Source organism: Lottia gigantea (genome assembly GCF_000327385.1).
Source record: "Lottia gigantea unplaced genomic scaffold LOTGIsca_122, whole genome shotgun sequence".
Taxonomy (NCBI): domain Eukaryota; kingdom Metazoa; phylum Mollusca; class Gastropoda; family Lottiidae; genus Lottia; species Lottia gigantea.
This window is the reverse complement of record NW_008707266.1, coordinates 456,125-470,740: the sequence shown is the minus strand read 5'-3', so window position 1 is coordinate 470,740 and position 14,616 is coordinate 456,125. Positions and strand designations below refer to the sequence as shown.

Here is a 14,616-nt window from a genome sequence, read left to right as displayed (position 1 = left end):
GTACGGTATTAGCTTTTCACATATTTACCCACCACATAAGCAATACTAGCTGTAGTTATAAGTTGCATGGTGGTTTTTAGCATCGTGACCAAAAACCAACAGAATGTGGAACCGATTTTTGACAACTTCCTAATGCTCTGATGATTGTACATGTTCACTTGCTCGATCTATTGATATGGCCATTCTAGTTAGTAAAAAATGAAACACCGTCTACAGCTATTGATATCAACTATACCGTCGTCATCCGATATGCCAAGCACTTCTACAATCTGGGAGCTTATTGATACCATCACTACCAATATGACTGGCGTGTTTATTTATGTAAATATTTGGCATTTTCAATCCTCTTCCAGATACTATAGATGATAATATATTTTATGCTTTTTTGTCGTAGTGTTCGTTGTATTAGCCACACCCACAACAACTAGACAGGTCTTACTGGCAGCACATAAACTTCAATATACAAATGGTGACCATGTTTTTATAGCGACTATTCCTGTGAATTATAAGTTAGATATCTGGCAAAGAGGGGACTCACAAGATCAGGTATGGTGTTCTTTGCAGTCGGAAATGTAAGTTGGTGTAACATGTTCCTGTGGCGTGGAACTTGAAACTTATACTGCAGTGCCTTGAGTCGCAATTTGAAACCACGATTTCCTGAAACCAGATTCTTTATTATTGTCACTATAATAAGCTGTAAGTTTGTTGTAAGGTGTTAACTCATTTTTTATTTCTTCGCCAGAGATATTTGAAGTGGCTTGGTCTGGTATCGATGATAGTCATGATTAAGGGTCTGAAATTTCACTCTCTTACACTGTTTCTTAAATAAAGTTCTTAAGAATTTTGTTGCATTGATATTGTTTTTTTTTAGGATGCCAAAAAGGCTTGTGAAAGTTTAATGGTCATTGCCTTATCTGAGTCATTTGATTTGGAGTATAAAAATTTTAAAGATAATTTAAAATCTAGGGCAATTAGAGATTATGGATTTAATTTTGGTAATGAAGAGGTTTGTTAAATCTAAAATACTATTGATAATTCCTTGCTAATGAACTAATTTTATTGATATGGAAATGCTCTGGAATACTGTATATAGATTACATTTTTGTGACCATCACTTTTTATTGTTAAAATGTGAACTACGATTTGACAGTTGGTGAGGGCGACAGATCTGTATAAGAGAACAGAAGCTTTATCAAACAAGCGATATCATGTTCATATTTTAATTGTTTACAAATTTCTATTCTATTAATTATTCATTGCCAAAAGATCAAAAGATTTTTAAGACAAGTTTATTTTTATTTATGAGTCCAACTATGTATCACCCGATGGAAAGACTTGGTTTATTTGCACGTGTCAGTTCTAGATCTCTGTGTAAAATGTTCAATAACTACAGTTATTAATATTAGACCAAACTTTCGTTGCCTTTGTTTATTAGCTTTATTTTCGTAAAGCCCCTGGAACGTTCGTCAAATTAACCTTTTGACCCAACCTGATAAACACCGCGTCACAAAATGCCAGCGCTTGAGAAGGTTGAAAGCTGATTGGTTAAAGGAGACGTCATCGGGCTAAGTCAAAATTAATTTGAAGTTAAGTTGACGAACGTCAATGATCCTAATTGAAGTGGCTGTATTAAAATAAAAACTAATAAAAAACGGAAGTATACTATAATACTAATTATAATAATTAGACTGGAATAACTATTTTGTATACACAGAAATAAATGTGTACTATCTTCATTATTTTTGTAGCCAAGTGTGTTGTTAGCTGGTTTTTATGACGCTGTAGTGATATATGCGCACATTTTAAATGAAACATTAGTTGAAGGAAGCAATCCATTGAATGGCTCGGATATGTTTGGCAGAATGAAAAACCGAAATTTTCAAGGTTATATCATTGAATTTATTTATCTTTCTTTTCTTTCTGAGAAAATCATGTTCTTACAATCATCGGATTTATGCTCCATCTCTTAAGCAACAATAGTTTTGTTTTAAACATAGCTTTCACAAACAGTATTTGCAACCACAGCCAAAATCAGCACTAGCAGCTGTTAACACCATCATGAGTGGTCGAGGTTAGGTGCCGGATTTACGATACTGATGAAAATAGAAGAAGTTATTTGTGTCCAGATCCGTGTCTCGTGTATTCTCGTCTTCTATCATATAACTGTTTGATAATTCTAAACCATGTACCCCATGGAAACACGATCGTCGTCTATTCGCACTCTAAGGAACGAACGCTGACCACGGTGACGTTTTATTTTTGCTAGTCTGATTGTATTCGCCAGCTCATTCTAACCGTTTCTGAAACTGTATAATATTGTAGTTGTTTATTAATTGACCTCACAGAATCCATGCATGTGAAACGATGCTCATGGTTTCATTAATTAGAAGGATCTTTAGCTTAATCCCTGATAATTATAATGTAGGTATTGGTGGTAAAATATCGATCAATAATAATGGTGATAAATACACAGATTTTATTATATATGATTTACAGCCGGATACGGGGATATTTGAAGTAAGTATTAGATGATTATATGTTAAAAGTATTAGTATAGTCTGTTTCATATTAATGGAATTGTAAAATGTAATATGAAGTTCAATTCAAAAAGGATTTAGAATAGTTCAAATGTCATTGACATTGGTCATTTAAGATACGGTGTAAGTCAGCGAACCAAAAATGCCTTCTTTTCATTATATCAAAACAATATCAACCAATATGGTAACCCGAACAATAGATCGGTTTCATTCCGATGCCAAATCTAAGGGTAACGCGTACTAACGTAAAAAAGTTTTTTTTAAATGAGACAAAATCTACTCTTACAAGACGGTGCGGTACAAATAGCTCGATAACAAGTAATTGGTACCATTTTCTGGCAAAATATTTAATTTCACATTGAACTGAGTTTTGATATTTTTTCAAATATTTTTTTTGATTTTGTGTTTTTTGTGTATTAATTGCATTTAATAGCTTTTTTCTAATATAAACAATATGGTAAACGAACCTCGTAAGACACAAGCAAGCAATTACGAGATTAAGCTAAATTTGAACGGAGGATTCGTTATCAATTATTTTTCTTTTCGAGATAGGTACGTTGATGGAATTCAACTCGTCTTATTTCAGGTAATTGGTAGTTACGATGGAAAAACGAAGCAATATATACCAGATCCTGATAAGTCTATTCATTGGCCAAGTGGCAAAGGTCCTCCACGAGATGTACCACAATGTGGATTTAAATTAGACCTATGTGAAGCTGAAGGTATGCCAGTGGGTGTTTCCTATGATTCAGAAATAATTTCTATTCAGTGTTCCAGAATTCAGGTCCGTTCACTCTTAACGCAGTCGCCATTTACCATCGCCTGTGAATCCGAATCCGTTCGCCCCTAGTTCATGTTCGCCCTGATGTTTGCTAGCTCTTCTTTCGTTCGTTCTACCTGTGATAACTCAATGTATAAATTAAAAAAAAAATGTTGTCAAATTTATTCCCGACCATACCAGATTGATCCATTGAAGTGATAAATGACCTGGCAGATTACCGCCGGAAAGAAGTACACTGTACAAGTAATTGAATCTTTAAATAGTTCGGAAGTGATCAGATAGCTATTTTAATAAACAATATCTAATCGATCTCTTATAAAGATTGATATTGTTGTTTATTCTTTCAGATCAGTCAAGGTTGATGATAATCGGTTTGTCTTCCGGATTCTCAGCACTTCTTTTGATTACAACAGCTATAATGATCATTTGTTATGTGTGAGTATTTACATCGATATTGACCATCCAGTTTCCCTCGTTGTGAATCTAAATCGTTGCTAATAAAATATTTGTGTGTTGTTCCCTTTTGTATCTTGATGGCTAAATGAGAAAATGAATGATAAACTTTTCAGGGCCGTGCACGTTCAAGATCAATCCACACTTGGGGCAACCTTCATCAGCCCGCATGTACCTGGCACGAAAGATTTAAAACACTTTTTCTAAAACTAGAACTGACTCAGTTTGATGTAACCCAGAAATGATCCACGTTTTATGGATTACCATTAATATGATTGATTGTCGATTTATCCAATTAAAATTCTACTACCAATTGTATTCTTTCACTTCATTAAAACATTTCGGTCTAATGAAATTTTAAATTCAAGATTATTGTGAGGATTTAAATATTTAATTTGAATAATATAGTAACTATTGCAGCTATGAGTATTTTGACAACAGTTAGACTTGGGGCGAATGAATACAATTATTTTCTTTTCTGTATTGATATACAAAGTAGGTTGCTAGGCAAGTTAAATGCCAATTAGAATATCTATATTAGTACATAAAATTTTACAGACGATGGAAGAAGAATTCAGAGAAAGATATTTGGTGGTGGAAGATTCCGAGAGATGAATTGGTGTTGGTTAACCATGGGGGTTATAGTAATTCCTTTATATCATCTCATTCCAGGGTCGGTGTCATTCTGCTTTATTTTGTATCTGACTAAGACTTTTCCAAAAAACTAGTTAAATATATCACCTTATTATGTGTAATCGTTTGTTCTGATATATCCCGTAATCACGCATTCCCATAATGCTTTTTATTCTAAAAAATAGACGAAATAATCATAAAAAAGTCATTTCTGAAAGATAATGATGCAAGCTGATACATTAGAGTCACAAGATGAGTTCGTGCTCAAACAACTGGCTAATTTGATGCTGCCTTTGTTGTTTGTAATATCGTGTTACTTTTCAATAAGGATATATGATTTATGACTTTGATCAGACTATTTTGTGTTTCAGAGAAGTTCTTTAATGAGTGAAACCATGACAGGCACTGAAATTCACGTGGGCATAGCTAATTATAAGGTATACTTATATTTCATGTTTATAACTGAAGAAAGAAACGAAAACATTTTCATGCTGCTGAATCAAGGCTATCGATGATCATTTTATGGTGTAAATTTGTCTATAACACACTTTACAGTGTTTTTGAAATTATTTATACGTCAATTGAGTAACTATAGCATGTTCTGATAATAACACGCAATTAGATTTCATAGTCGAAGGCTGGCCAAGGGTATACCCATACCATAATACCATAGCTCATTTAAGGTCTGTATGGTCTTATTATGATTTATGCTTAGAAATTACCTAAAGGTGACCATAGTTCTATGAATTATGTACTTACAACATGTTGATGTTTATACATTATTTGTGTTATTACACAAATTATTGGTTTCATTCTTAGAATACATTTACATTTATTCTACACTTTTTTCATTGACCATTAGGGGGTCACCGTACAACTCCGGGAATTGGATATTAAAGAGGTTGCCGTAACTAGTAAATTACTGAAAGAATTTAAAGAGGTGTGTACAACATTTCTCCTGATAATGTATAGAGTAAGCAAAAGTCAATGTTTTATACTGTCCCGAAAAAAGTTGACTGGCTAACCTAATGGTTCGGGGTTATATTTCGGAATGGGTCGTGGTGATACGTATCAAACCGGTTTGCAGGTCGGGGGTGATGTTGAATAAGCGCCCAAAGTTCTGTTTGGACAATCAATCGCGGTTACGTGCTGGCGATCACAAGAAATGAACGCACATCTGGAGCTGGAAATAATGCTCGTAAACATTACGAGTGGTGTGGTGTGAGTGGTGTGACTGGGTCAAATATAAAATCTCGGTGGTTGCGGCAGCCTCGGGCAGTGGCTCAACTATCAGAGGGGCCACGGGCCAACCTGTTAGGCACAATGTAGGACAGTGGGGGAGGGGTCCCAACACTTTTAGTTGAGCCACAGGCGTAGAGCTGATACTTTGCTTTGCCATCATGTCCACTTGCCTAATAGATTGCAATTTGGACCTGTTGGTTTTCTCTCAGAGATTTGTTGACATTGAGTAAACATTCGATATCACCATTAAATCAAGATTACTCAATGAATAAACATTTTAATTTTCAGATTCGAGATATAAATCAAACTAACATAGCTAAAGTAATTGGAGCCTGTATAGAGACAAATTACAAGTGTATTGTTGTCGAGCACTGTTCAAAAGGAACACTGGAGGTACGAGATTACTTAAGTAGAACTGATTATCGTTTCTTTAGATTGCGTGCATTGTACAGTAATGCACATTAAGTATTTTATTTTCAGACTATTCTTCTACGGAAGAGGAAACGGATTGAAAGGCATACATACCAATTATAAGTAAAAATCGAACCCTTCAACATTTAAATAAAAATTCAATGTACTCATCGCTGCTTGATCAATAATCAGCAAAAAGGGTATCTCGACATCCAAATCCTTTTATATATAGACAGCTTTATGGAACAACAATCACTGGTTAAAGTTTTATGCAACGTTTCGACGTGTTTCCCCCGTCGTCCTCATGCACATGAGGGTATCTGGACATCCAAATCCTTTTATATTAGATAAGATATTCGCAATTTGTTTTAAAAGCTTACAGTTTTTTTAAACATTTTATTTTTGTATTTAAGGATGTCCTTGGAAGTACAGAAATAACACTCGATGCCCACTTCAAATTTTCCTTAGCAATCGATATAGCACAGGTAAAGACGTTATACAAGAATTTAAAACTTAAGACCATTCTTCCTGTTCCTTGTTATTCTGTCGGTGGAATATATACTGCCCACTCCCAAGATAGGGAAGCCAATGAGATTAAGACACTAAATACCGCAAGACCGATATGACTGAATTTTCACCATGTACCCTTTTTGTCTCCTTCAATACTACCAGTAATCGAGAAAGTACGATAGTCTATTGGAGAGAAATATCTATATTCAATATAGCAAACTAAAGTCAATTGGTGTATAACAAACTAACCTCTCGTCCATTGGGCGGGTTATTATTTAGTCTAATTTCAGATCAGGAAAGAAGAAAAAATTCCCTGCTTGTTGTTCAAGGGAGTTTTTGTTCAATCCTAGGCCAGTACATTTGGTAGCGTCAAACCCCTCTTCCCCGAAATCTTAAAATATTTATTCTTTGATCTTTTCTTTAAAAGCAAGGTGATTCTCTGTATGTTCAGGCGTCCTTTATTACTATTTTGCAATATTTATTAGCATAACTTTTATAATATTGTACACATTCTTTCAGGGAATGACTTTTATACATCAGAGTTCTATACATCATCACGGTAATTTATCTAGTATGGTTTGTTTAATAGATAATAGATTCTCTGTTAAAATAACAGATGTTGGATTACGATGTTTGTACAGCCGTATGAAAACAGACACTAGTAAACAGGAATATATTAATGGTAATTATGTATTAGGTCAAAGTAAATGATTCTTTACACAATAAATTTTTGCATATTATTGAAGGCAAATATTTGTCGTAATAAACACTTGTCATAATAAAACTTGCGAGCAGAACTTCAGTCCTGTATTGAACATTGAACTGCACTTCCATAACGTTCGAGTGCTGCTTAAATATACTTAGAAATTCACAGAATAAGAAACCAAAGCTAGTACCAATTCCGTATACGCACTTAAGTATATTTCTATTCTCTTAATATAAATATCTTTCATGTTTTCCAGGATGTTTATGGAAAGCACCAGAACATTTAAGAAATGATGATGTGTTTGGATCCAGAGAAGGAGATGTTTATAGCTTTGGTATTATTTTACAAGAAATCATCACCAGGGAGTCACCATTCTCGTTGGAAACATTAGATATTGGAGCCAAAGGTTCAATAATACTTCCTTTTATGCTACATCAAAAAAGGCCTACATAAGCATGGCAGACTGTGCAAATTATGTGACAATTTGCTTGGGTGCGTCGCAGACATGGTGGTCGAAACTTTTAATCTGGATCTTGAATGAGTGATCTTTCCTCAATATTCAAGTCTACCCAGCTGTAAATGAGCACGGATAATCTGTCTAAGATCGATGCCAAGCTAGGGCAAGGACTAGCTGGTAAAAATATCCTCGTGAACCTTTCAGAAAAAATGTCCTTGGTTTCTTTATTTTTGTAGCATTTGGTTTTGTAATGTATTAACACAGGCATAATAAAGTATACTGAAATTGTTCTTCCGCATGATCATCGAAACGTTTAACTAACATTTCATTCCCTGTAAATTTGCAGATGTAGTAATGAAAGTTAAAGAACATCACTATCCCCCTTTCCGTCCTAAAATTGACGTTCCGCCTAAATTAGTCGAGATGTTTGATCTTATGAGGCGGTGCTGGAGTGAAGACCCTAATGAACGGCCAGCATTCAATTCCATGGTGAAGGCACTCAAACAAATGACATCGTAAGTAAAATTATAAATTGTGATTGATATACTTTCTCGTTTGAAAAGTTCATTAGCTGGTGCCAATGTTTGCCAGTATGTTCTTTGGATTTAGTTTTGCGGTTCGGAACGTTAGTAATTAGTTTCTTATTTACTAAAGATTTGATAATGATATAACTAAGAGATCCTTTTTTACATCCAGAAGATGTAAACCAACAGTCACAGATTTCCATTCGTTTCCTGTCTGGCCTTTTCTACAGACAGTAAAACAAGTACCCGAGGAATTCAAATCTCGTGGAAGAAACCCCGCTAATGAAATGAAATAGACGTTTCATCTTACGTACAGATTTAGCTATTGTGATCGTCAGATGTCTGATATACCGTTGTTTTATTGATGAATCAAACGGGAATAATGCTAATATTTTTTTTATTGAAAGAAAATAAAGATTTTGTAACTTCTAGGAAATTTGGTGAATCAGGAAATCTTTTAGATAACTTATTAAAGCGAATGGAACTTTATGCTAATAATTTAGAAAAAATGGTGGATGAAAAAACCCAAGAAGTTAAAGAAGAAAAGAAAAGATCAGAAGAGCTTTTATACCAAATATTACCCAAGTACGTATTGTATTATGTCATACTTTGGAAAATTGGTTAAAACATGTTGAAGATTCTTGAGACCACTAGAACCAAAATAAGTTTTACTTGTGGGGATATGAACTTAAAGCACTCAGCAGATGTCAATGTAACTTACTAATGAGTTTTTTTGCTACTGCTTTGCTGTTTCTCAATTGCAAAAGATTTTTCATGCTTATTTGCAGTCAGTGTGGTACAAGATTTTACAGATCCATCTTCATAGATTTTACCACAGATAAGGACAAAAAAAAATCATTATTTTTTCCAGATCTGTAGCGGAAAGATTAAAATGTGGATTGAGAGTAGAGCCAGAAGCGTTTGATTGTATCACTATTTATTTTAGTGATATCTGTGGATTTACTACCATTTCTGCTAGATCGAAACCAATGGAGGTAGGGGAGGAATTATGAATACAGGATTTTACGTCATTTTGCACAATAATGTTGGAAGTAAAGCATATTGCTTCTTCGCAAATTGATTACTAGAGCACAATGTAACGTTCTTAGAGCCCTCCGTTTTAATCGACAGAAACGGTCATTGTCCAAAATAGTTAGAAATGACAGTTTGTTTCAGTTGTTATGTGGATCTTTAGAAACAAAATAGTTTTACATCCAATACAGAAGGTTGTCTATGAGAAACTTTTTCATTCTACAATTTTTGATATTGTGAGTTTTCAAACAAACCCAGAAGTTACAGATCATTTAATATCTGATCTATTTGCTTCAGGTAGTTGATTTGCTCAATGATTTATATTCATGTTTTGATGCTATTTTAGAAGAGTTTGATGTTTACAAGGTAAAGAACTTGTTTTCCATTATAATCCCAACATTCTATAAAAGACACAAATGTACAGATTTTTCTAGCATTTCAAATTATGCAGGGATGTGTTTCACAATATAATTCATAAAATTATGCAAATTTACATGTTAAAGTTTTCTTTTTCCATAGTAGTCTATTAATCGCCAAATATCCCAAGTTATCAAATCATTGTTACTTTCAGGTAGAAACTATTGGTGATGCCTATATGGTAGCTTCTGGTTTGCCACAAAGAAATGGACATAAACATGCTGAAGAAATAGCTAGAATGTCACTTGCCTTACTTAAAGCTATAGATTCATTTCGTATGAGACATTTACCTGATGAAAAACTTAAATTACGTATTGGTCTTCACTCAGGTATAAGGGCATAAAAAGTTATTTTTCAATCTATAATGGTACTGTCTCTCTGGGGTTCAATCGAAGCCTTATATTATACTTGCAGTTTTACGTTGAAACATGCAAAGTTATTGCCCTTAACCTAGCCAAAATGCACTAGTGAACGCGAAAGAAGATGCATTATTGACATTGAATTTTGAGTTCTTTGATGTGCTGCACTGTTGCTAAAAGATTTTGGCATATTTATCCCAAATTGGTATACTAGATACCGCAGCTATGTTCACATTACGCCATGGTTCAGCATATGTTGCAATTATCTGCACGGGCTTCCATTTGGTACAATAAACCTACGCTACTCTCGTACTACTTCAGTACTAAGCGTGCCATCTCGATATGTCAAGTGAACCATAGAATATTATTAGTCGGTGTAATCTGTCAATCGCTAATTGATTGATATAGGCTAGTCTGGAGCAATAACTCTCCAACTAATACATATTCCATTTAATCACAAAGACCAGACGCATATACAATATCTGTTTAACGGATATTAGCGTAGACGTGAAAGGTTATAGAGGAAACCCTTTAATGTTAATGCTAGAAATAACGTAGTCGAATTTCTAATAATAAAAAAATACTTTACGTTTTATTTAATACAAATTGTCTATTCCCATTTACACCACAATACATTATTGTTTTATTGGAAAAAGAATATCAAGCAATAAAAAAGATTTAAAGTCCCCTCATTTCGATATCAATGATTTTAAACGGTTTGGTTTGGCTAGAATAACAGTTTTATGTAGGTTTTACTAGTCCCAAATAATCACACTCTTGTAGTCGGTGCTACATGCATTAATAATTGTCATTTTATACTGTAGGACCTGTCAGTGCTTGTGTTCTAGACGTTAATAATTACCATTTTATACTATAGGGCCTGCCTGAGCTGGTGTTGTAGACGTTAAAATTGTCATTTTATACTACAGGGCCTGTGTGTGCTGGTGTTGTAGGGGTCAAAATGCCGAGATATTGTTTATTTGGTGATACAGTTAATACAGCGTCTAGAATGGAATCACATGGTGAAGGTACGCACCATCAAATTGAACATTACAAGTCAATGGTGCTTAAAGAAAAACAACTTGATATTAATCAACTAATAAAGCCAAATTACCAAGTTTTTGAAAACTGTATTCATCAGAGGATGTCGGAATAACAATAATGATATCCATACGATATAAACCTTAGAACTTCTTATATATTCAAGGATGCAGATTGCTCGACGGCGTTTTCAGTTTCCGAATCGGACGTCAATTGTCATCGACTAACCAATAAGCTCAACTTTGAGATCGAGCTCATAGCCTTAACTTTACAATGTGAGCTTCAACTCTTGCGTTTTGTCAACTATCATCATCATTATTTTTTACAGGTCTGAAAATCCACATGAGCGAACCTACGACCAATATTTTAAAGAAATATACTTCTTTAAACATAGAGAAACGTGGAAATATTGAAATAAAGGTCAGTTTTAAGTATGTGTTCACATTCGTGTAGTCAAAATGATTAAAGGGAAATAACAAATTTATATTTGTAACGATTTAATCCACATTATAAGGACTCACTCCACTAATTCATTTGCCATCTCTTCCCATTTTGAAACGCGAAATTCAACCTTTTACAACTTTTTAAAGAAATCTCGTTGAAAGCTTTCCAATATGTCAAATGAAAGTCTGACTATCTCACCAAATCTTAAAGATAATGCAATTTCAGACCTCAAATTCCAAATCTAGACCAAAAATTACCCAAAAATAGGCATGCAAAAACCCCGAAAGGGAGAGAGAAAGAAGATTTCTAAAAATAGCCTGGACTATACAATCATTTGAATAAAATGTTTTAGTGGAGTGAGTCCATAAGTTACGAAGTGCGCTTCGCAAGTTGGCACACGAGATACGGGTCAAAGCATGTGGAAACGATTGATTCATCCTATTTCATTAGATAGTAGAAAAATCGTAACCACTAAGGGATCAAAACAAGGTGCGGAAACGAATCGATTCTTCATTTTGATTCGCTAAATTCTCAGAACCAGACGCCATACTTTCGTATGAGATTACATTTTGCATTATATCAATTAACTTTGAACCATATTGCAGTTTGTTTTACCAGCAGTACCCACACCAATGTCAACCTTGTCATATTTGTTGTATTGACAGGGCAAAGGTTTCATGACAACGTATTGGTTATTGGATGGTTGCAAGACAACAGAAACACATTCCATTACATCATAAGATTTGATAAACAAAATTATAACCCAGCATTAGTTAGATATGACCAATTATCATAAACTTAAACTCATCATTCAATTCTCTGTACTTCCAAGCCTAAGGCAACATATTTTTTCTCAATTTTGTGTTACAGGATTTGTGAAAAAATCGATTTTTCTTCTTGACTCTGAAATGTTCCAGTACCGGTTGAAAATCCTATTTTTTTTTTGTGTCAAATTTGATTAATTGGTACCTCTAATGAAATATCATGTATTCGTAATCATATCATTATGTTCTTATGGCATTTTAACCAATCATAAATGTCCATGTATGTACTGTCTGGATAAACAAAAAGGACTTTTTGACCTATCTTGATTGGTCACTCATTGGAATTCTACTGGTAATTCTTTTCTAATTTAGCTAATTATGAATTAATTATGGATGTGTGAGACAAACTGGTATGTTTGCAAGTCATTAGAACACCTCTACTTTCTATTCATATAAGTATTAACATTTTATTTTCAAAAATGAAAATAAGGGAACCCATATTTAAGCATAATTATAATGTACAGTGTTACTAAATGGAAAATTATGAAGGCTTCGCATTAATAATTTTCTATCACACTGAAAATCAAGTAAGAAATAAAATGATTTATGACATAAAAATTTCCGACATTAAGTGACTCTTATCTTATCAAATGTGATTTCTCCTCATAAATAGCACGCTAAAAAAAGGTTCTTTTGTCGTAGGTCTACATTATATTGAGGGATCGTTGGTTGGTAGTAATTTTCCAATAATGAAATTACTAGCTCTCCTTTTTGGAAGGCGTGAACATAGATCAGTTCACATCACACTTGCCGGAGTAGCTTCCGTCTCGGAGCTTTACGATATACATGTTTACTGGCTGTTATATCTATCAGAATATTATATTATATATATTGATTAACTTCAGAATAAATGCTATCAAAATACATAATATATGTTGTTTCTTTTAAGACAACACTGTTACAACGAGACTTTAACTTCAATACCGTGTTTAATGCAAATTTATCTTTTTACAGTTGGTCCATTTTAAGCGAGTCTCAACAGTTTCTTGCACTTCAGGAAAAGTTTGAAATATCCGTAATAATACTGCTGCCATAAATGTTAAAGCCATTGAAAAGACGTCCAAGTTGAAGATTGTATTTACATCTTAAGATTTGTCAGAGCTAAGACGTAGTCATAAGATGGATTATGCAACGACCAAGCTGTGGGAAATGTATTCTGGGGACATTTGTCCTTATATAAGCAATTATCTATAAGTGGCTGTAGTCGATCATGTTCAACATGATATTTAAATTGACTTATAAATCATTTCTTAATTATCATTTAACACAGTAATAACTATGATCATTTTATAAAACACATAATAACAGACTTGAGTTCAAACACCTTAACTGATGAGGGGGGTGATGTCAAACTGAGTACAGAAAAGGCAGAAGTTAAAGACCTAATAAACGACAGAGTAACTTGATTTGGAAAATAAATCGACTCAGTAACTCGATAGTCGGATAAATAAGTAGACAAAACGGAATATTCGAGTTTTCAAGCAACAAAGTCAATTTTAGAGCTGTCAAATTTTCTTTAATTCAAGTCAACAAATGTGTTAACAAAGACCAAATACTATTGGTTTATGATACACAATATATCAAACTAAGTAAGTTATGCGCTTTCTGTGATAGAGAACTTGCATAATTAGAGAATTTAATCATTGATTCGTATTATATTAAGGTTTAAAAAAACATTTTCATGTTGGTAGTTATGTTTTAATAACTATGAGACTTGTATGTAATTATGTCATGTGCAGCTTTCATTACAATTACTGTCTCTTTTATAACCTTGACCTAAATAATCTGTATTAAATTTGAAATAAACAATTATGTTTTTTTTTTAAAATTTTTAATGAGATGCATTCTGTGCAAAAACTGTGAAAATTAATTTGAAATCATCGATTTTTAGAAATGAAATGAAGTCACGCCTCCAAAGATTGCGTGTAGAGGACAGTTTTGGTTTCTATCAGCATAATCAATAAAGCTCTGTTCATTTTCATTGGAAGTTAAAAGTGATTATTGATATACGAATTTATGGATTATAAAGCCATTTGCCAGAAATGAAGGATATTAAACTTGAAATTCATAATCTTCGAGATCTGACTTTTGTTTTATCTGGACAAGTATGGAAGTGATAAGGCTGATATTTTTAATCCTAAATTTTGTTTGTGGCAATTCTAGATTCCAAGCCACCATTTGTTCCATTATTGTCAAGAATACGCCTCTAGCATTTGATATATTGAAATCAGGGCCAGCGTTAGAT

The 14,616-nt window shown here is 33.6% G+C and overlaps 1 protein-coding gene across 1 annotated transcript; it reads left to right on the top strand.

Annotated features, from left to right (window-relative positions):
• Positions 1-3,299: 3,299 nt before the first annotated feature.
• On the top strand, positions 3,300-12,287 carry LOTGIDRAFT_138191 (hypothetical protein; the record flags this gene model as incomplete). Its single annotated transcript, XM_009048475.1, has 13 exons — positions 3,300-3,361; positions 5,874-6,039; positions 6,471-6,542; positions 7,087-7,249; positions 7,530-7,679; positions 8,077-8,245; positions 8,687-8,839; positions 9,126-9,249; positions 9,584-9,652; positions 9,858-10,032; positions 10,992-11,090; positions 11,432-11,523; positions 12,213-12,287. Coding segments are annotated over 13 exons (1,569 nt in total), but the record flags the coding sequence as incomplete, so codon positions are not given.
• Positions 12,288-14,616: the final 2,329 nt, after the last annotated feature.